Source organism: Salmo trutta, chromosome 16 (genome assembly GCF_901001165.1).
Source record: "Salmo trutta chromosome 16, fSalTru1.1, whole genome shotgun sequence".
Taxonomy (NCBI): domain Eukaryota; kingdom Metazoa; phylum Chordata; class Actinopteri; order Salmoniformes; family Salmonidae; genus Salmo; species Salmo trutta.
The window spans coordinates 11,313,694-11,337,935 of NC_042972.1; the positions used below are offsets into that span (position 1 = coordinate 11,313,694).

The 24,242-nt window shown below is 43.1% G+C and overlaps 1 protein-coding gene across 2 annotated transcripts in view; it reads left to right on the forward strand.

Annotated features, from left to right (window-relative positions):
* Positions 1-24,242, forward strand: part of slc12a5a (solute carrier family 12 member 5a) — a 283,125-nt gene that overhangs the window by 92,004 nt on the left and 166,879 nt on the right. Inside the window, exon 1 of one of the 2 annotated variants that reach the window (XM_029692999.1) lies at positions 12,892-13,206. The exons of the other annotated variant lie outside the window; for it this stretch is intronic. Coding sequence (XP_029548859.1) covers positions 13,152-13,206 — 55 coding nt within the window. The 5' untranslated portion in view covers positions 12,892-13,151. Of the gene's footprint in view, positions 1-12,891; positions 13,207-24,242 lie in introns of those variants that run through there. 2 annotated transcript variants of the gene reach the window in all.

Sequence of the window (24,242 nt, forward strand, 5' to 3'; positions counted from 1 at the left end):
GGCTTTTGTGTGATTCTGTGTGTATTGAGACACAGCCAGACCCGTTTATAGCCTGTGTGATTCTGTGTGTATTGAGACATGGCCAGACCCGTTTATAGCCTGTGTGATTCTGTGTGTATTGAGACGCGGCCAGACCCGTTTATAGCCTGTGTGATTCTGTGTGTATTGAGACACAGCCAGACCCGTTTATAGCCTGTGTGATTCTGTGTGTATTGAGACGCGGCCAGACCCGTTTATAGCTTGTGTGATTCTGTGTGTATTGAGACGCGGCCAGACCCGTTTATAGCCTGTGTGATTCTGTGTGTATTGATACACAGCAAGTTCACTCCTCTTCCCATCCAACGTAGTGATGAGTCACAGACTCACAGTGGCAGGTGTTATCAGGCCCAGAGACACACAGTGTCTTTCTAATGAGAGAGAATCTTTATAATGCAGTCCTGGACGCGCTCCTGGTCGTCCACTCCTCACGCTCCCAATCAAAATAATAATGATTAAAAAGCTGTCTGCGTCTGGGGAAATAAACTTCATTGGCCCTCTACCCGGCTGATTTATGGGCTACATTTTAATTGTTTGATTCATTTATCTTCCTTTTCGCTATCTTTTACTCTGGTTTTCTTTTTCCTCTCATTTGGTCTATTTGTACTTCTTGTCTTTTTCTGTGTTTTCTCTCTCTTTCCACCTTTATCTTTCCCCATTATCATATTTTCTGTCCTTCACTAACACACAGGCCTAAGCAAAATGCACTCACCCCCCCCCATAAAAAAAACTATTGTTTAAAGTCGGTGTGTAAGGTTAGAGAGGTGTTTGTCTCACCAGCCTTCCAAGCCGTCAATTTTCAGGGAAGCAATTTCAAGAGCTGCTGAGTTTCTGTCAAAGATATCAGCGCCTCGCAATGTTGCCCTGCCAGTAGTAAACTTCGATGATGTGAAATCCCTCACATTACAGGCTGATTGGAAAATTGGAGGGAAATGTTTTGACTGAAGAACACAGTGTATTCTACAAACTGCCCATTCATGCCTTGTTCGTCGTTGTGTTTTCCCAGCAAAATGTTTCCTGGAAAAATGTCAGTTTTGCACTGAGTGTTGATGTAGCACAGCAGACTGAAATTGCCCCAAAGGTCAATGTGGCATAAAATTGCCTTTTAATGTGAGAACAGTAGGGAAGAGTGGAGTAAGTTGAGCCATTTGTTACATTCAACGGAAGTATAGTATCCTTTCTAACAAAGATATCTACATATATTTCAGGATATGGTGTATCCCTGAAAATAATCAGAATTCATGTAAACATTACAGTTTTCAAAAAACATAGCTTGTCCAAAAAATGTGGTCTCTTGGCTCAATTTACACCAGGATTGGAGTAAGTTGAGCCACAAGAGAGTGTAAATTGAGCCGCCTACAAATTTCCACATCTATTTTTATTTCCCAAGCACAACTCAACACAATCACAATCACTTTTTGGTCTTTAATTATTCTAATCATATTTTAACACAGGTATTAAGCCAATCAAACACTTTGTTAAAAAAGTACATTTTTAACATAGGCCAGGCCCTGGTGTTACCTCATATTCCAGCGATAATGCCTTGCATTACACTTGGGATGAAAACACTGAAATTTGCTCAATTTACCATTGGCTCAACATACCCAATGGCCATTGGCTCAACATACACCAAGGCAAACATTTCCACTATATTAGCCCACACAGGTACAAGGATGCACTTTCATGCTAGGCTTAGGACCTCATATTGAAGCTTATAGACACCCCATTATTTTGACCTCTCCACATTATAATTGGAAGAGGAAGTGTAACTCTAACATAGCCAATTGGCTTAAAAGGTAACTCAAAACACATTTTCACTAAGAGCTGCTGTTTAGCTGGTTAAACAAAGTTTAGCCATGTGTTGGCAAGCATGTACAGTTGAAGTCAGAAGTTTACATACACCTTAGCCAAATACATTTAAACTCAGTTTTTCACAATACCCTGATATTTAATCCTAGTAAAAATTCCCTGTCTTAGGTCAGTTAGGATCACCACTTTATTTTAAGAATGTGAAGCGTCAGAATAATAGTAGAGAGAATTATTTATTTCAGATTTTATTTCTTTAATCACATTCCCAGAGGGTCAGAAGTTTACATACACTCAATTAGTATTTGGTAGCATTGCCTTTAAATTGTTTAACTTGGGTCCCACAATAAGTTGAGTGAATTTTGTCCCATTCCTCCTGACAGAGCTGGTGTAACTGAGTCAGGTTTGTAGGCCTCCTTGCTCGCACACGCTTTTCAGTTCTGCCCACAAATTTTCTATAGGATTGAGGTCAGGGCTTTGTAATGACCACTCCAATACCTTGACTTTGTTGTCCTTAAGCCATTTTGCCACAACTTTGGAAGTATGCTTTGGGTCATTGTCCATTTGGAAGACCCATTTGCGACCAAGCTTTAACTTCCTAACTGATGTCTTGAGATGTTGCTTCAATATATCCACATAATCTTCCGCCCTCATGATGCCATCTATTTTGTGAAGTGCACCAATCCCTCCTGCAACAAAGCACCCCAACAACATGATGCTGCCACCCCCTGCTTCACGGTTGAGATGGTGTTCTTTGGCTTGCAAGCCTCCCCCTTTTTCCTCCAAACATAATGATGGTCATTATGGTCAAAAAGTTATATTTTTGTTTCATCAAACCAGAGGACATTTCTCCAAAAAGTACCATCTTTGTCCCCATGTGCAGTTGCAAATCGTTGTCTGGCTTTTTTATGGCTGTTTTGGAGCAGTGGCTTCTTCCTTGCTGAGTGGCCTTTCAGGTTATGTTGATTTAGGACTCGTTTTACTGTGGATATAGATACTTTTGTACCTGTTTCCTCCAGCATCTTCACAAGGTCCTTTGCTGTTGTTCTGGGATTGATTTGCACTTTTGGCGCCAAAGTACGTTCATCTCTAGGAGACAGAACGCTTCTCCTTCCTGAGCGGTATGATGGCTGCGTGGTCCCATGGTGTTTAAACTTGCGTACTATTGTTTGTACAGATGAACGTGGTACCTTCAGGAGTTTGGAAATTACTCCCAAGGATGAACCAGACTTGTGGAGGTCTAAAAAAAATGTCTGAGGTCTTGGCTGATTTCTTTTGATTTTCCCATGATGTTAAGCAAAGAGGCACTGAGTTTGAAGGTAGGCCTTGAAATACATCCACAGGTACACCTCCAATTGACTCAAATTATGTCAATTAGCCTATCAGAACTTTTAAAGCTATGACATCTTTATTTGTAATTTTCCAAGCTGTTTAAAGGCACAGTCCACTTTGTGTATGTAAACTTCTGACCCACTGGACTTGTGATACAGTGAATTATAAGTGAAATAATCTGTCTGTGAACAATTGTTGGAAGAAATTACTTGTGTCATGCACAAAGTAGATGTCCCAACCGACTTGCCAAAACTATAGTTTGTTAACAAGAAATTTGTGGAGGGGTTGAAAAACAAGTTTTAATGAGTCCAACCTAAGTGTATGTTTAACTTCTGACTTCAACTGTATGTCCAAGTCAAGAAACCTTACCAGCAGCTACACTGGTAGGCTATTAGCAGGTGCTTTTTAAAGCCTATGTCAGATACTCCAGTGAATGTAATTGGCTCCAATGAGTGTAATTTTCTGAATATTGAGAAATAAATTTGACATCATTAGAAAGACAATATTCTCCTCTTTTCTACTGAAGGTATGTAATTCACAATGTGTTTATTCTGTTGTTCCTATTGATATTCATAAAAACATATTTCGTTTTTGTCACTTTTTATTTAATAAAAAATATTTCAGCAGACCCCCGTTTGAATACCACTGTCTTAGGTAGAAGCATCATAAAGCCTCTCAACACAATAAATGAATCTGACTTGGTGAAAACCTGTTTTTTGGACCTACCTTGCTTCATGAAATGATGACCTCTTCCTAAATATTTGGTCAAATTATAGATTTTGTGTATGGTTTCCTAGAAACAAGTGTTGGCTCAACATACCCCACTCTCCCCTAATGATTTAACCTTTAATCAATCACACATCCTTCACTCTATGATTCTGTAGCAAAAACATATGTACACAAAAATAATATCAATGGCTTTCAATTTTGTAGAAAACTCTGGCACCTGGCTTGAGAAGATACAGTACTTTAATTCATGAGAAAATATTGAATGTACTTAAAACTATGAATCAATAAAAACTTTTGAATAAACAAAGTTTAAGGAAATATACGGGATCGAAGGTTTAATATTTTTAAAGCAATGACGTCTGAGTCCATCATTGAATAAGCTCCAAAGGAACATTGAATCTCCACTAACGTAAGACCTAGCGTCATAGTCATCATTGGATTCCCAGACACCATGTTTTCTGCAAACAGCGAGATCCGTACCAGAAGGGCTTACAGTATGTCGTAACATAGGGTCCTCTAGTGTTGGGTTCACACTCAACATACGCCTGTCTCATTTCAAATTCCGCTATGTTGATAGATCATTTAGCAGCTCCAATGAGTTGTAGTGTAGATTCCATTCAGACCTAGTAACAAGTGATTGTTCAATGATATTTCTGTACAAAACGTATTCATCACATAACATAATCAGTGACCGGATTTGAAGCACCCCATAAGTTTGCACACCTGCAGTACAACATTGTGAATATGTGATAGTTCTCAGGGCTCAGTAGATTTTGTTCCACGTTTCCTGTAATGTGTAATTATAAAACAGTCATTGATCACACCTGACTGCAGGAGCTATTCATGTATTTTTTAAATTAAAGGGTGACATTTTGCAAACGCAAATGGTAGTGAGCAGTGAGTTAGTTATTATTTCAACTAGAAAGGAAAGCACATTATTCTATCTGAGTTTGTGTTCTGCAACTCACTAAAAACCCTTATAACTCTGAAAAACTTTGAAGAACCTTTTTAATGAAAAACTTTGAAGAACCTTAAATAAAAACGTGTCCTGGAGATTGAGTTTTATGTTTTTCTTTGCGCAGATATGTGCTCTTTTGCTTGATGAAAATGTGGCCTTTAGTGTTGATGCTGGACTTCTGGAACCTTCCGTACTGAACAACACAGTGGGTATTACCTTCTGGAACCTTCCGTGCTGAACAACACTGTGTAGCTTACCTTCTGGAACCTTCCGTACTGAACATCACAGTGGGTATTGCCTTCTGGAACCTTCAGTACTGAACAACACAGTGGGTATTACCTTCTGAAACCTTCCGTACTGAACAACACAGTGTGGCTTACCTTCTGGAGCCTTTCATACTGAACAACACAGTGGGTATTACCTTCTGGAACCTTTCGTCCTGAACAACACAGTGTGGCTTACCTTCTGGAACCTTTCATACTGAACAACACAGTGGGTATTACCTTCCACACTGAACAACACAGTGTGGCTTACCTTCTGGAACCTTCTGTACTGAACAACATAGTGTGGCTTACCTTCTGGAACCTTCCGTCCTGAACAACACGGTGTGCAGTAAAATACAACAATATTATTTTCCACTCACACTGGAAATATCATTTGAAATTCAAACAGTATCAGTATCAGTCTTCAGTATCTACTTGCATGTATCAACTAGCAAAAAGTACTAATGAGGTATCATTTCTTCTGTGTATAAATAACCCTAGGGTCCTATACTGTTTTGGTGGTCTCAGGAGGTATTTATATTTGTGTGCACTGTAGTTTTCTTCTTCTTCCTCATTATTGCAGCCAATTACCACTAAGCTAACAATAGGGCTGCCAATTACCACTAAGCTAACAATAGGGCTGCCAATTACCACTAAGCTAACAATAGAGCTGCCAATTACCACTAAGCTAACAATAGGGCTGCCAATTACCACGAAGCTAACAATAGAGCTGCCAATTACCACTAAGCTAACAATAGGGCTGCCAATTATCTGACACAGGTAATCCCTCTGATGTGGTTTATATGTCCCAAACTTTGATCTGTATTATGCATGATGATTCAGTCATCTCCTTTCAACAAAAGCCCTTTCTGTTTATTGAATGTCTAGCGTGTATATTTTCTGTAGATTTAGTGATCACATACTTCTAAGAGGAGATAGGCCCACATACTGTAATGGGCAGTCCAAATTAAAACCTGTATGCAAATAGCCGGTTGTTAGTTCCTCCTCTGATTTCTCCTGATATCCCTCATCTGGATAGCAGAATTTGCTCTCTTTCGACACTCTTTTCTTCTGAGGGAAAACGGGGTCAAATCGTTCAACACTGTTCCCGCTCTCTGTGCCTAAATTGGAATAAATAAAAAGGGGGAATAATGGCTAGTGTGCTGATGGAAGGAAGATGCTCCGTTAAACCAGCACCATGAGACTGTGTGGCGCTGTAATGTGATACAAAAACCGTGTTAGTATTGAAATGGGAAACCTAGTCAGTTGAACACAAAAGTATTACTCTCACATATCGCAGTCACTTCAGAAGACAAACCACTTCAAATATCTCTCTCCACTCTCAGTGGGTCTGATCCGCTGGAGTGTGGCCCTTTAGTCCCTTAACGGATACACATCACCATTTTCTATCCACCCACTATGTCTTTAATCTGGAACGTTCCAGGGGGTTTCGGCACCATAGCTTAATAGTTCTGTCAGGTTCACCTTTTTAATGCCGTGCACTGTGAAAAGCCTCCCCCCGCTAACTCGTCCCAAGCAGCTTCGCGTTATGTCAGAGACCACGGCTGCAGGAGATACTCTCCCATCTTTAGATGTTGCCTCTGAATCAAAGCATATGTTTCTACACTGTCCAAGCTATTGAGAGATTAATGACTCAACCCCTGCGATAGATGTTTAGTTACTTACTTGGTCAAGTTATTTAATACCATAGGCCTACCATCATGATGTGTTGACGACTTTCTCAATCCATTCCTCACACATAGTGTTGCTAGCTGTCTAGGGGGTCGAGGAACAAATTCACAGAGGTGTTCATTGACAGTATCAAATTAATTCAGTCTGGCACAACCCCCTTGACGACGACTCTCTCAAATTGTATACTGCATAAGTTTTACATGTCAAATGATGATAAAATATAACATTTTCTACTTTGTAGTCACGACATGATACTGTATTGCATGTTTTGTAGTAGCTGTAAATATGAAACCCATCATTCGATTTTGTTTTTCAGAGTGAAGGACAAATTTCAGTGTGGGTCGATTTGATAATGACAATTTACACAGAGGATATAACCTTGTTATTTAATTTGGCAGCGATGGGTAAACCGGTGGAACGCCTTGAATGCAAAGGTATCAAGACGGTGAAACTAAAATGACGTTCACCTTATGGAGAAATTCCTTTGGTTGGTTGAAGAAAACAAGGTTACTGTACTACAAGTTTTACAGAAGAGACGGGAATGAGACAGGGGAAATCTAATTGGAGAGAGAGCTCATTATGAGAAGTGACGTTTACCTTGTAGGATGCTAAAGTGGCTTTTCTGAAATCACTGCAATATAACACTTAGTTCACATAAATCTTACATAAGGTTTATTTTAGTTGTTTTAATATTTCACTTTTGGAATTGTGTCTATGTATATTTGGCTTAATCAAATGTATTTTTTCTTTCCTTTGCATTCATGGCACAACAAAGTTGAGTTTGTTGAATATAGATTTAATTAGTGGAGGCTCTCGTGTGTTATATGCAGAAACGTAAAGGAGGTCTTTACTATATACTGTATGTGTATATAGATATATATTTTAACTCACACGTCATCATGTATACATCATGTACTTTTAAGTTTTCCCTCTGTTTCCACCTTGTCCGTTTCCACCACGGACAACAAACACAAATGCATTTTATTGATGGCAAATTGAATGCACAGAGATACTGTGACGAGATCCTGATGTCCATTGTTGTGCCTTTCATCCACCGCCATCACCTCATGTTTCAGCATGATAATGCACAATCCCATGTCACAAGGATCTGTACACAAATGTCCAAGTTCTTCCAGGGCCTGCAAACTCACCAGACATGTCACCAACCATTGAGCATGCTTGGGATGCTCTGGATCGACATGTAAGACAGCGTGTTCCAGTTCCCGCCAATATCCAGCAACTTCTCACAGCCATTGAAAAGGAGTGGGACAACATTCCACAGGCCACAATCAACAGCCTGATCATCTCTAAGCGAAGGAGATGTGTCGCACTGCAAGAGGCAAATGGTGGTCACACTAGATACTGACTGGTTTTCTGATCCACGCCTCAACCTTTTTTTAAGTTATCTGTGACCAACAGATGCGTATCTTTATTCTCAGTCATGTGAAATCCATAGATTAGGGCCTAATGAATTTATTTCAATTGACTGATTTCCTTAAATGAACTGTAACTCAGTAAAATCTTTCAAATTGTTGCATGTTGCATTTATACTTTTGTTCAGTGTATTTTAACACACGTCATCATGTATACATCATGTACTTTTAGGTTTTCCCTCTGTTTCCACCTTGTGTCACTCCATCCCTTCCTTGACCCGACACAAGGTCACCAGATGTCATCTGATTCTACTCTGAATGATGTGTTTTTTTAATCAACCAATGTCTTTCTCTTCATTATGGAGGAGGAACCTTGAATAGTGGGACTCGGTCTGTATGACCTCTTTCAGGGACCTATTTACAAAAACATTATTCAACAAATGATTCTCATTCCTGCTCTGTTTAGAGCTGGGCTTTAAGTTCATTTAAATAAGAGTCCTACATGGAGATTGGAATGGTGTGTTTGTCAACTCTACGAGGAGTTTGGAATGGTGCGTTTGTCAACCCTACGAGGAGTTTGGAATGTGGTGCGTTTGTCAACCCTACGAGGAGTTTGGAATGGTGCGTTTGTCAACCCTACGAGGAGTTTGGAATGGTGCGTTTGTCAACCCTACGAGGAGTTTGGAATGGTGCGTTTGTCAACCCTACGAGGAGTTTGGAATGGTGCGTTTGTCAACCCTACGAGGAGTTTGGAATGGTGCGTTTGTCAACCCTACGAGGAGTTTGGAATGGTGCGTTTGTCAACTCTACGAGGAGTTTGGAATGGTGCGTTTGTCAACTCTACGAGGAGTTTGGAATGGTGCGTTTGTCAACCCTACGAGGAGTTTGGAATGGTGCGTTTGTCAACCCTACGAGGAGTTTGGAAGGTGGTGCTCTGACAGGGTTAGAAATGGGTTCTAATGGAGCCACTGACATTGTTGATGATGGCCACTCATGGTGGATCACACATGCTAACGTACACACACACACACACACACATACACACATACACACATGGGTATGCACGCACACAAACACACATGCTAACGTACACACACACACACACACACACACACACACACACACACACACACACACACACACACACACACACATAGGTATGCACGCACACAAACACACATGCTCACACACGCACACACACCCAAAAACATCCACATATGCACACACTCACACACACACACACACACACACACACACACACACACACACACACAGAGAGCGACTCCTAGGGACTCTTCTGACTCATCCCCCATCGCACTCAAACGTGCTAAACATAGAATGCGATCTCTGTCTGACAGACAAGCTTCTCGTCCCTCATGAGCTTACGTTGACAACGTTTTGATCCCTGCGCCCGTCTCTCCCCGAGCCCAACGCCAAAGCCACAGTTCTGTTTATGCCACCTGATCCTGTTATGCCCCATGTTCAACAACTCTGCCTGTCGATTGGAGTGCCCAAGGGCAGGTTACCCAATACTATTCTTCCTGTGGGGCTTGCACTTTTCTTCTTCACAACAGTTCATCTGGCCCATAACCACAGTCTTTCGTCAAAGGGGATGGCTTAATGGAGTAAAAGGGTCCATTGCGGTTGGCTGGGGTTGACTGGGGCTGGCTGGGGCTGGCTGGGGCTGGCTGGGGTTGACTGGGGCTGGCTGGGGCTGGCTGGGGTTGACTGGGGCTGGCTGGGGCTGGCTGGGGCTGGCTGGGGCTGGCTGGGGTTGGCTGGGGTTGGCTGGGGTTGGCTGGGGTTGGCTGGGGTTGACTGGGGCTGGCTGGGGTTGACTGGGGCTGGCTGGGGTTGACTGGGGTTGACTGGGGCTGGCTGGGGCTGACTGGGGCTGGCTGGGGTTGACTGGGGTTGACTGGGGCTGGCTGGGGTTGACTGGGGCTGACTGGGGTTGACTGAGACTGGCTGGGGTTGACTGGGGCTGGCTGGGGTTGACTGGGGCTGGCTGGAGTTGACTGGGGTTGGCTGGGGTTGACTGAGGCTGGCTGGGGTTGACTGGGGTTGACTGGGGTTGACTGGCGCTGGCTGGGGTTGACTGAGGCTGGCTGGGGTTGGTTGGGGTTGACTGAGGCTGGCTGGGGTTGGTTGGGCTTGCCATGGTTGTATAGACGACAAGACGGATGCTGTCTAATGAAGTATGTACTGAACCTATAGGACGGAAGGCCGTTGAGAATGAATTGGTTCGGAGGGGGGTTAAGACAGATGATAACATCCATTGAATCTTTACCAGAGAGAGGCAATGGTTTGATCCAGTGGGATTAGCTTCGGGGGAAATGGGATGGCTACAAAGGAATTGTTCATGTAGGCAAAGACCACCACAATCATTTCATTTTCCACAGCGGCAGCATAACTCGTCGCTCCTTTTTATGACTCAGCCTTAACTGATGTGCTATGTGCTGAATGGCTGCCAAGTGGGTTCACCAGAAGTTGGTGGTAAATTAAATAAACAATTATCTGGTTAATGGCTGTTTGTATGTGCAGTTCTGACTGGTTTCATTGTTGTTATTGAAACGCATTTGTAATTTTTTTTTTTATTCATTTGATTGTTCAGAAATGTATTCCTTTCTATGTTTGAAGTATAGAGAACCCGACTGTACTTATAACAGTTATAGAACCACCACAAGAGATGGGTTGTAGGATGCTATTGATTATGTGGACAGACAATTCTGTACCGAACAGAACCTGTAGATTCTGTAGATGATTCCTATCACCAGATGTCCCAGATAACACTGCGTTAGTGACTGTGGCAACGATTCAACAATTGTACATTGAGCTGTAAACCAAGGACCAACTCAGCAATAGGAGGGAGCTCTACCACTACACTGATTATACCTATCCAGACCCCTCATATCTGCAAACATCGAAGGGTCAGGACCAAGGGGGGAGAAGTAGCAAGTAGGACCAGGTTGATATCGAGTGTGAAAGGGAAAATCGGTTAACCTCCATGCAGTGTTGTTTAGTTGTTGAGTATTACAGTCCCATAGGTCTCACAATACTCAGAGATTAAACGAATACCTACCTAAATTAGTGTTATACTCAATAATTAATGATCGATCATCGGGTAAATCACACATCATCATTGCTCAATGTTAGTCAATTTTTTACTGTGCCATAATTGGTCTTTTGATTGGATGGTTGGCTAGACATAGTCCTGTATTACTTCTTAATTGATATCTTCTCTAATTAATAAGGCACAGGAGACAGTGCTGTGCCATGAATACAGTCACAGGTAAATGCCGTTGTTTTGGCCCGACGCGACATCTTCATGAAGATCTTTCCTGTCATTTGTATTTGTTCAACCACGGTAGGTGACTCAGTAACAATTCACACTGTTTCCCAGGGTGTTAATGGGATCCATAAACACAAAACAAAAACACACACATTACATAATGGAAGATGTTGCCTATTAAATGCGTACTGTGTCCATGGTGAGAGCCATTTTAAACACTGCTTCGTAATCATTGTATCCCTTGTGATTCCAAATGAGGAGTTGTTTTAATAGAAATGTGTTGAGTGCATCTGTGGTACCCAGACTTGTTAAAGATGAAGTGCTTTCTTATCTCTGGAGTGGTAACACAACCTGTGACACACACACACACACACGCACACACGCACACACGCACACACACACACACACACACACACACACACACACACACACACACACACACACACACACACACACACACACACACACACACACACACACACACACACAGAGGAATCTATGTATCTTTCTCATCTATGTATGAGTCACCCCTTTGTTGAAAGGACAAGATGTTCTTTCTGTCTCAACAACTACACACACAAGAGTCTTTCATCACTCACCATGTACTGTATAAGATTCTACACTTAAATATAGTACTGTGTACAGACCCCTCTGGATAGGTAGAAAGCTATCTATATTTAAAGGAAATGATCAAAAGGACAGGATTAAGAATACATACATGTTGACCCCCTTTGTGTGTGTGTGTGTGTGTGTGTGTCAGCGTGAGCACCTGCGTCCTTATTGTCTATAACTATGCTGAACCCAGATTATATTGATTGTGCTTGTTCAAAAAAGCTGGAAACACTACGGGCTATTTGCATCTGACATTAAAGCGACTAGCGAGCCACAGTTTATTAAGGCGACACGAAGAAGGAACGCCAGAGCTGAGAGGCAGAGAGCCCAGGAAGGCTAAAGCTCACTCTTCAAACGCTGCCGAGTCCTCCCTCTCCAATCACCTTTCCATATGACAGCTGTGAAGAGAGGGAGAGGCAAAAGACTGAGGAAGAGAAAGGGAGAAGAGGAGAGAAAGAAAGAAAGAGGGAGGAGAGAGGGAGGGATAGCCAATAATACCCTTTGAATACATGATCAATTTGGCGAAATGACACTGATTATGTTGGGGTGAAGAAGGAGTGTGTGTGTGTGCGTGTGCGTGTGCGTGTGTGTGTGTGTGAGAGAGAGAGAGAGAGAGAGAGAGAGAGAGAGAGAGTGACTGCTGCCTCCTCTTTTTGAGAGAGAGAGAGAGAGAGAGAGAGAGAGAGAGAGAGAGAGAGAGAGAGAGAGAGAGAGAGAGAGAGAGAGAGAGAGAGAGAGAGAGAGAGAGAGAGAGAGAGAGAGAGAGAGAGAGAGAGAGAGAGAGCTTACAAGCGACGAGGAGACGACGAGAGGAGGATCTGCAAAAAGGGAAAGAAAAAAGCGCTCCCTATTTCTCGCCCGCCTCTCTTCGCTCCTCTGCTTAGCATCACATAGGGGAGGCAGGACCAGAGGAGAGCGTCTCCTTCTACTACATTTGTTCTGCATTGTCAAACGTTTAGTGGAGGAGGACACCTGGTGAAGGAGAAGCCAGGAGTAAGCCTAGAAGGGCTGGTACCGTTGTAGTATCCCTCCTTTAGAGCCGTTATAGAGGAGCGAGGATGCTTAACAACCTAACTGACACAGAAGAGGGGGACGGGGGACCCAACAGCCAGGGTGAGTGATGGAATCTGTCTCACAAACGCACGCACACGCACAGATGCACCAACACACACACATAAGCTCATCAAACACACACAAGCTCAAATACATGAATGCAATATATCTATACTCATACATACTCACACATTTGTGCGGTGCATACAGACTCACACAGCCAGAAGGTAGCGAACAGATGGACATTCAAGTGTGACTGTGTTGCTGCACAATGCTCTTACCTGCCTGCCTGCCTGCCTGCCTGCCTGCCTGCCTGCCTGCCTGCTTGGGGTGATGCTTCTCCTCTTTACTGCTGCTGTGACAGGAATAGTAATGGGTTTCAATCCAAATACGACGGACTGGTGAACGTACGGGAATTACAGCACACAGATAGACACACACACACACACACACACACACACACACAGACTCATAGACAGACACACATACAGACACACAGATACACACACACACACACACACAGACTCATAGACAGACACACACACAGACACACAGATACACACACACACACACACACACACATACATACAGAGTCAGAGACACACACACACACACACACACACACACACACACACACACACATACAGACTCAGAGACAGACACACACACACAGATACACACACAGACACACAGATAGTAATGGTTTTCTCTCCAAATACGACGGACTGTGAACATACGGGAATTACAGCACACTGATACACAGACACACACACACACACACACAGACACACACACACACAGACACGCACACACACAGACACACACACACACAGACACGCACACACACAGACACACACAGATACACAGACAACAGATACACACTCACACACACACATATACACATATACACAGATACACACACACACATGTACACAGATACACACTGATACAGGCACACACACAGACACACAGATACACAGACACACACAGATACACAGACAACAGATACACACTCACACACACACATATACACAGATACACACACACACACACACATGTACACAGATACACACAGATACCCCCCCACCACCACCACCACGGCTCCATAAACACTCAAAATGCATATGGCGCCCAGTGCCTGAGCAAGTGTGGGCACACACACACCGACGCTCGCTAACGGAGATGCCAACCTGCCGTCGCTCGCTGCTCATCCGTCTGCCCCAGCTGTCAAAACGAGTCCCGGCTACCTTCCTATATGTCACCACAGCAGTGTTTCTGGGAAAACAGGGATTTGGATCAATACCTAAAGATCCTGTTGTGTTGTTGTGTAGGTTTAGTTGGTTTTTACCTGTTCACACATGCTTGTGTTGAACAGGGTTGTGTTGACCAGGGATTGTGTTGACCAGGGTTGTGTTGAACAGGGATTGTGTTGACCAGGGTTGTGTTGACCAGGGTTGTTAGCCCCTCGTTCTTGTCTTTTTTCTGTTTTCTGTGCACAAATATCCCTTATTTCTGTCCGGGCTCCAAGGGATGCACTGGAGCCCCAGGTTTCAGATTAGAAAACAGTCACTGTGCCGCCGCTCGGAGCTTGTATACCTGTGAGGGCTTTGTGATAAAAATAGACTGTGGCAGCTCGGAACATGAATAATTAACTTAATGCGGGCATCTTTTGGGGAGAATTATGACTGGGCATGGCAAGAGACTGTGGTGATTGAAGGGGAGCACGACCCGTTTAAACTCCTCATCAAGGGAAGGTTGTCGAGTGCAAGATAAACCCGCCCAACGACACACACGCTCTGTCAAGCTAATCTGATTACTCGAGCGCTGTTGCTTGTGTGTGTGTGTGTGTGTGTGTGTGTGTGTGTGTGTGTGTGTGTGTGCGCATGCATGTGTGCTTGCGTGTGTATGGGCAAGTGTGTGTATGTCTATTAATTTTATCCAGGGAAACAGATAGATGTCTCATTTTATCCAGGGAAACATACACTACCGTTCAAAAGTTTGGGGTCACTTAGAAATGCCCTTGTTTTTGAAAGAAAAACACATTTTTTGTCCATTAAAATAACATCAAATTGATAATAAATACAGTGTAGACATTAATGTTGTAAATGACTATTGTAGCTGGAAACGGCAGATTTTTTATGGAATATCTACATAGGCGTACAGAGGCCCATTATCAGCAACCATCACTCCTGTGTTCCAATGGCACGTTGTGTTAGCTAATCCAAGTTTATAATTTTAAATAAATAAAATAAAAAAAACTGGCCTTCTTTAGACTAGTTGAGTATCTGGAGCATCAGCATTTGTGGGTTCGATTACAGGCTTAAAATGGCCAGAAACAAAGACCTTTCTTTTGAAACTCGTCAGTCTATTCTTGTTCTCAGAAATTAAGGCTATTCCATGTGAGAAATTGCCAAGAAACTGAAGATCTCGTACAACGCTGTGTACTACTCCCTTCACAGAACAGTGCAAACTGTCTCTAACCAGAATAGAAAGAGGAGTGGGAGGCCCCGGTGCACAACTGAGCAAGAGGACAAGTACATTAGAGTGCCTCACAAGTCCTCAACTGGCAGCTTCATTAAATAGTACCCTCAAAACATCAGTCTCAACGTCAACAGTGAAGTGGCGACTCTGGGATGCTGGCCTTTATCGTGTCTTTGGCTATGCTGGATTAAGTGATATGACATGCTATTCTATAAAATCCTTTCTCTGTAATTAATATTACCTGATTGAGCTAATCATGTAAATGTAATTAACTAGAAAGTCGGGGCACCACGAAAGAGTATTTATAGAGCTGTTATCTTCCGAATAAACTCTTAAAGACCTAGTAATATTTTTCATCAATAGCAGTCAATATTAATCGTCACCTTATTTCAGTCTCATCTGAAAGTTGTAAATTATTGGTTATCTTCACGAACCCTGGCTAACAAGTTGAATCAGCAATACAAAATTGGGTTGAATTATTTATTTAGTAAATACCTAACTAATCACACAGAATTACATATACAGAATACAAATGATGTCATACAGAAAACGTCCCTGGTGGACGGAGCCGACATGACGGCTGGTTACACAAAGGAAAGGGGGTTGGGTTTGAGTGAAAGAGCGGGAAGACTGAGGAACAAAGGAATAAGCTATGCTATCGTAAATACAGTATCTTATGCATTCTAAATTACCACCCATTTGGAGAAGGGAAATGCAATAAATATTTACTCTGAGCTGCGCTTCGGTAGGTTGGTCGTAGATGCTGTCTGTGTTGCCCAACAGAGATCTTGCTGTCCTCTGAAGAATGTCTCTGGTGGTAAATGGTATACGTTGTAGTATCGTCGTTGTGTGTTAGACTGCATATGTCGTCTGTCCTTTCCTAGCCCATGTTTACAGCGGCCGCAGCTAACTCAACGGCTATGAGGTATCACTTCTGTAGTGAATAAGAGTTCAAAGTTCATACCATTCGCAACCAAAGCTCACGCTGAGATTGGCTTAGTTCTGTAGTTATTATCTGAATCCTTCTGACATCGGACCGTTGCCCTAATGTAACAGGAACAGAAAGTTATTCGCCCTTTTAACTCGGAACAGAAAGTTATATTTTCGTCAAGGGCTTATATAGTGGAGGGAGAGAAGGGTGCGTTTCATAGTTTATAACCAATGTCTCTTCACAGGGGCGGGCCACTGATTGAGCAGAGCTCTAACCTTATGAAAACCCAATTCTCTCATTTGGAAGCTAAAATTACATTTAATCTTTTCACAAATAGTTTCATATTCAAACATTTAAATTGCACAACAATTCCATGTGAATCTGATAACTAGAATGTGTAGACTTTCCCAGATACAGTTTATGTCGTCCTGTCATCAGTCATAATGTTTCAGATGACAACCGAACTGACATCATATTCATTAAGTACCAATGCATATTTTCAACTGGTTCTATTACCGAAATATGGTTCCTTTCCCCCCACTTTTTTGATGTTCCCAGACTCTCTATGTTTAACAAAGGCTATTCAAGAGTCCTTCAGTAGAGTCAGAGAGAGAGAGGGAAGGGAGAAAGGTATTTATGGGGGGGTCATAAACCTTACCCACAGGCCAACGTCATGACACCTTCTAGGCAGAGTTGCAAAGAAAAAGCCACATCTCAGACTGGTCAATAAAAAGGAAAGATTAAGATGGGTAAAATAACACAGACACTGGACAGGGGAACTCTGCCTAGAAGGCCAGCATCCCAGAGTCGCCTATTCACTGTTGACGTTGAGACTGTTGTTTTGCGGCCAGTATTTAATTAAGCTGCCAGTTGAGGACGTGTGAGGTTGTCTGTTTCTTAAAATGATAAACTTGGATTAGCTAACACAACGTGCCATTGGAGCTTGTTGTCATTGCAGGCAATCTCAACGCTGTGCATTACAGGGAAGACATCCTCCTCCCTCATGTGGTACCCTTCCTGCAGGCTCATCCTGACATGACCCTCCAGCATGACAAAGCCACCAGCCATACTGCTCGTTCTGTGCATGATTTCCTGCAAGACAGGAATGTCAGTGTTCTGCCATGGCCAGCGAAGAGCCCGGATCTCAATCCCATTGAGCACGTCTGGCACCTGTTAGATCGGAGGGTTAGGGCTAAGGCCATTCCCCCCCAGAAATGTCCGGGAACTTGCAGGTGCCTTGGTGGAAGATTGGGGTAACATCTCACATCAAGAACTGGCAAATCTGGTGCAGTCCATGAGGAGGAGATGCACTGCAGTACTTAATGCAGCTGGTGGCCACACCAGATGCTGACTGTTACTTTTGATTGTGACCCCCCTTTGTTCAGGGACACATTATTCCATTTCTGTTAGTCACATGTCTGTGGAACTTGTTCAGTTTGTGTCTCATTTGTTGAATCTTGTTATATTCATACAAATATTTACATATGTTAAGTTTGCTGAAATAAACGCAGTTGACAGTGAGAGGACTTTTTTTTGTTGCTAAGTTTAGATGTCTCCTTTAGCCAGGGAAACATATGGATGTATCTTTTTATCCAGGGAAACACATAGATGTCTCATTTTATCCAGGGAAACACATAGTGTCTCATTTTATCCAGGGAAACACATAGATGTCTCATTTTATCCAGGGAAACGCATAGATGTCTCATTTTATCCAGGGAAATACAGAGATGTCTCATTTTATCCAGGGAAACACATAGATGTCTCATTTTATCCAGGGAAACACATATGTCTAATTTTATCCAGGGAAACACATGTCTCATTTTATCCAGGGAAACACATAGATGACTCATTTTATCCAGGGAAATACAGAGATGTCTCATTTTATCCAGGGAAACACATAGATGTCTAATTTTATCCAGGGAAACACAGATATGTCTCATTTTATCCAGGGAAACACATGTCTCATTTTATCCAGGGAAACACATAGATGTCATAGATATGCACTTGGCTGTGTGGAGATACATAGTGATAACTCCTGCTCTGTGTTGGATGTGCCTTCTCTCCCTCCCCCATCCGTCCCTCCCCCCCCCTATCCTTCCCTTCCCACCCCCTTCCCCCCATCCTTCCCTCCCCCTTCCTTCCCTCCCCACCCGCCTCTCCGTCCCCGTGGCAGCAGATAGAAAAGCTCCACTGATCTCAGAATAGCAGCACACATTCCATTTAGCCAGAGGCTCCTACATGCATCCTGTTCATACAGGAGTCAGTGTGCAGCGAACCTGAATTACTCTGTGTAGTCACCACTACTGCTGTGGAGGGCAGATAGTTAGAGGTTTTTATAGTGGGAAATGTCACTGTGGTGCTGTCCGTGGTGCTAAAGCAAGCCTCTCTAATGGGCTGATGTGGTGCTGTCTGTGGTACTGAAATCAGCCTCTCTAATGTCATGGGCTCCTGTGGTGATGTCCGTGGTGCTGAAATCAGCCCCTGTAACGTTGTGGGCTGCTGTGCTGCTGTCCATGGAGCTGAAATCAGCCTCTGTAATGTCATGGGCTCCTGTGGTGATGTCCGTGGTGCTGAAATCAGCCCCTGTAACGTTGTGGGCTGCTGTGCTGCTGTCCATGGAGCTGAAATCAGCCTCTGTAATGTTGTGGGCTGCTGTGCTGCTGTCCATGGAGCTGAAATCAGCCTCTGTAATGCTGTGGGCTGATGTGCTGCTGTCCGTGGTGCTGAAATCAGCCTCTGTAATGTTGTGGGCTGCTGTGCTGCTGTCCATGGAGCTGAAATCAGCCTCTGTAATGTTGTGGGCTGCTGTGCTGCTGTCCGTGGAGCTGAAATCAGCCTCTGTAATGTTGTGGGCTGCTGTGCTGCTGTCCGTGGTGCTGAAATCAGCCTCTGTAATGTTGTGGGCTGCTGTGCTGCTGTCCATGGAGCTGAAATCAGCCTCTGTAATGTTGTGGGCTGCTGTGCTGCTGTCCGTGGTGCTGAAATCAGCCTCTGTAATGTTGTGGGCTGCTGTGCTGCTGTCCATGGAGCTGAAATCAGCCTCTGTAATGTTGTGGGCTGCTGTGCTGCTGTCCGTGGTGCTGAAATCAGCCTCTGTAATGTTGTGGGCTGCTGTGCTGCTGTCCATGGAGCTGAAATCAGCCTCTGTAATGTTGTGGGCTGCTGTGCTGCTGTCCATGGAGCTGAAATCAGCCTCTGTAATGTTGTGGGCTGCTGTGCTGCTGTCCATGGAGCTGAAATCAGCCTCTGGTTGTATTTACAGGAAGCAGAGGACAGAGCTAGGCTGTGGAGATGCTTTCTACAGTACTAGGAGATTTCCTTCGTCCATCACGTATTCACGCAAGATGAAATGCAAGAAAGATCTTGCCCGGAGAGAAAACATTTATAAAATGCTATTTTACATCGATCATTTGCAAATTCATGAGCTGTCGTATTACATCCACCGCTGCGTTGTTAATTATTTGCAGAATTAGTTATTTTCTAATCAAGAATATAATAACAAGCGTGCTGTAAGTTTGTTTGCTCTATTTTCTTTTGCATCCAGAGGCTTTGACTGTAACGCTTCAGTTTTGAAGTGCTGGAGGAAGCTGTTTTTGTCTATGTGAAATGGGGGCGGGAATGTTGCTGCATCAAATGTAGCTGTCCACTCTCATCAAGTGCAGTGTGAAAGGTGCAGTGAACATGTCTGCTCTTGTTCCTGTGTTTTTTGTTGTTGAGAAAGTATCTTGCTTTCCTTCCCATGATGCCTTTGTAAGGAGAATGAGACATCATTGAACAGCTCACCCTTCAAGAAAGTAGATTTTGTCTTGGGGCTTTCTGACAGAGGGTTTAACATCTCTTTCTCAGCACTCTGTCTGGGGGCTTTCTGACAGAGGGTTTAACACTCTCTCAGCACTCTGTCTGGGGGCTTTCTGACAGAGAGTTTAACAACTCTTTCTCAGCACTCTGTCTGGGGGCTTTCTGACAGAGGGTAACACTCTCTCAGCACTCTGTCTGGGGGCTTTCTGACAGAGGGTAACACTCTCTCAGCACTCTGTCTGGGGGCTTTCTGACAGAGGGTAACAATCTCTCAGCACTCTGTCTGGGGGCTTTCTGACAGAGGGTAACACTCTCTCAGCACTCTGCATCCCAAATGAAAACCCTATTCCCGATATAATGCACTACTTTTGACCAGAGCCCTATGGGCCCTGTAGTGCACTAGGGAATAGGGTACTGTTTGGTAAGCAGCCTCGGACAAATCTGATCCATCCATCCAGACTCCTTTTCCACCTCTCCGAATATGCCCTTCAATGACCTTCAATGACCATTAATGATCTATATTTTAGTTATGGATGACTGCATAATATTGTAAGAAGGCCTCGTGCTTTCTCCCAGGCATATGGGGTTCTTTTGTGCTTTGAAAATCAATATGTCCGGTGACTAGTAGAAGAACTGCAGCAGAAATGCATGGTTAGAGAGAGAGATTGCTGGCCGTGACAGAATCGCAGACACTTGTTGTCATGGCGAGGAGGTAGATGTACTGTATTGGTGTCGGATTACTCACAGACAGACACACACACACACACACACACCCACACACACACACACACACCCACACACATGCACACTCATGTATTTTACTATACATACAAACAAATGCATGTTTACATAGACAAACATGTTTACAGTGCAACAAACACACACACACACACACACACACACACACACAATCACCTGAGCTGCGCTCAAAAACAGTGTCTGATTCAGTGGATGTGATTATGACTGATTCAGTGGATGTGATTATGACTGATTCAGTGGATGTGATTATGAGCGATTCAGTGGATGTGATTATGACCGATTCAGTGGATGTGATTATGACTGATTCAGTGGATGTGATTATGACTGATTCAGTGGATGTGATTATGACTGATTCAGTGGATGTGATTATGACTGATTCAGCGGCGCTCAACAACAGTGTCTGATTCAGTGGATGTGATTATGACTGATTCAGTGGATGTGATTATGACTGATTCAGTGGATGTGATTATGACTGATTCAGTGGATGTGATTATGACCGATTCAGTGGATGTGATTATGACTGATTCAGCGGCGCTCAACAACAGTGTCTGATTCAGTGGATGTGATTAGGCACAACGCGAGTCAGCACTCTGTCCGTTATTGCCTTGTCGGTGATGTCACCTCTATCGTTGTTAGCGTCAGCACCACAGATCCAAAGCCCTAACGATGCCCATAATTCCCTGAGAGTCATTACTTTATCGAAGTCCCAATTGCAGGAATACAAGCGGCTCATAAATCAGAGCACATAGAACGTAATTACATTCTGCGTTATTAATTTGAACAAAAGTAGTAATGAAATATGGCAACAATCGCAGAAATATAAAGATGTGACAGATAAACGCTAATTTTGGTTAATTATGCAACCCACACCGGTTGGGATCCTGATAGAAAGGGATGTTATACATAGATCAGTTTCCCAATTAAAACTCCAAATGCAGGAGTGTGTAATTAGTGACGATGGGGCAGCTCTCTGAAAAGGCTGTTGACTCATGCAGCACTAATGAAAATCTCCACCGTAACCAGTCCATCTAACAAACACACACAAACACACACACACACACACACACACACACACACACACACACACACACACACACACACACACACACACACACACACACACACACACACACACACACACACACATTGTTGTGCATACACACAAAGCAGTTCCCCACTGACCATCGCTTTTACCACTGACTTAATTGTCAACAAAATTCCCCTGCCATTAGGAAAATGACTATTGGTTTTAATAAAGAATTATGTAAGAGAAAACCTCTACTTTGTGAAAATTCAGCTTTGTCATTTGGGATTTCACCATGCAGGTATTTGATCACGGTGCAGCCTGGGCAATAATGTGGAATGTGGCCTATCATTTTGTTCGAGAACATTGGGAACAAAGGCAGTTGATGAACGAAAACATTTATTTTGTCAAAGTTAAGCTGGTTGGATTGTAATTTCATGGTACCAGCACCCTGAGGCTTGTGCAGCCGATGGAGGAATTGAATCCTGTAGGCTTTGAGAGGTTTAAGTGTTGAAATGGATGGATCGTTTTAGTGAAAAATAGATGGCTGGTTTTATGGAGAGAGAGAGAGAGAGAGAGAGAGAGAGAGAGAGAAACATGATGGATTTAACCCCCAAAAAGCTCAACCCAACTGATCAGGTCAACTCTCCTCTCCCCTTTGCCAGAAAACATTCCCTGAAATTGAGAAATTCCTTTGCATATCTCACTTCTCCTTAATTCTTAGTTCCAATCAACATTAATGACAAGAAGACATCTTGTTTAATGATCAGGATTGATCATTAGTCAACACGAAGGCAAGTTATCATACTATGGTGCAATAAGGCAAATCATAACTTCCACTTAGGTCAAATTTTCTCATACTAATACATTGACGTCAATGTGAGACTAAGTTCCAATTTGACTTAAGTGGAAGTCAGGATCTAGATAGTTTACGTAAGACGTAAGATACGTCTTCTGACAGACACAACACAGGATCTGACCACCCAGTCTCATTCATGCAGGTTGGTAAGATACGTCTTCTGACAGACACAACACAGGATCTGACCACCCAGTCTCATTCATGCAGGTTGGTAAAATACGTCTTCTGACAGACACAACACAGGATCTGACCACCCAGTCTCATTCATGCAGGTTGGTAAGATACGTCTTCTGACAGACACAACACAGGATCTGACCACCCAGTCTCATTCATGCAGGTTGGTAAGATACGTCTTCTGACAGACACAACACAGTGTGCACTAGCCAGTTATGCATTATGCAGATGTCCTCTAAGGCTTTTAAACATCTGGGAAGAAGCTATAGCTACAGTGATTAAGCAGCATCTGGATGTATCTGTCCTCTACTCCGGTTGCTTTATATATTGAAACAGCCTGTACATTCCCACCACAGTGTTAAAGTTCTCCGTTTTTCTTTTCTTTTTTATCTATGAAATGCAGTCATCATTGAGTCATCAGTGACTGAGGTATCAAACAAATATGTCTTGATATCAACGACATTAGAGCCATATGCTTCTATGTAGACAGTTACAGATATTGATGTGGAAAGCAAACTCTCAATTATGCTATTCTGATTCATGTATTGTAAACAGACCTAATAAAGTTATCCATTTAATCATCGCAATCTAATTACAGAAAATAAATATATTTCTAGATAAGTAGATATCAACATAGGTTTGAATGAACATACTGTACTCCACAAGGTCCAGTTGTCGATCATTTAGTCAGCTGTCCACGGTTTCACGCAGAGCAACCGCTAGACCCACAATGGACATTTTGTTCAGTGCCAGACTATACTTCAACTGTTATTCATGTAAGCCTGAGAGCCTATTTCAGCCATTTCAGCCATTTCACCCACTCCCAAACAATAAACTCAAAAAATAACACCGACATTGTCACGCCCTGACCATAGAGAGCCCTTGGTTCTCTATGGTGTAGTAGGTCAGGGCGTGACTAGGGGGTGATCTAGTTCAATATTTCTATGTTGGTGTTTTGTATGGTTCCCAATTAGAGGCAGCTGTTTATCGTTGCCTCTGATTGGGGATCATATTTAGGTAGTTATTTCCCCACCTGTGTTTTGTGGGATATTGATTGATTGTTTGTTAGT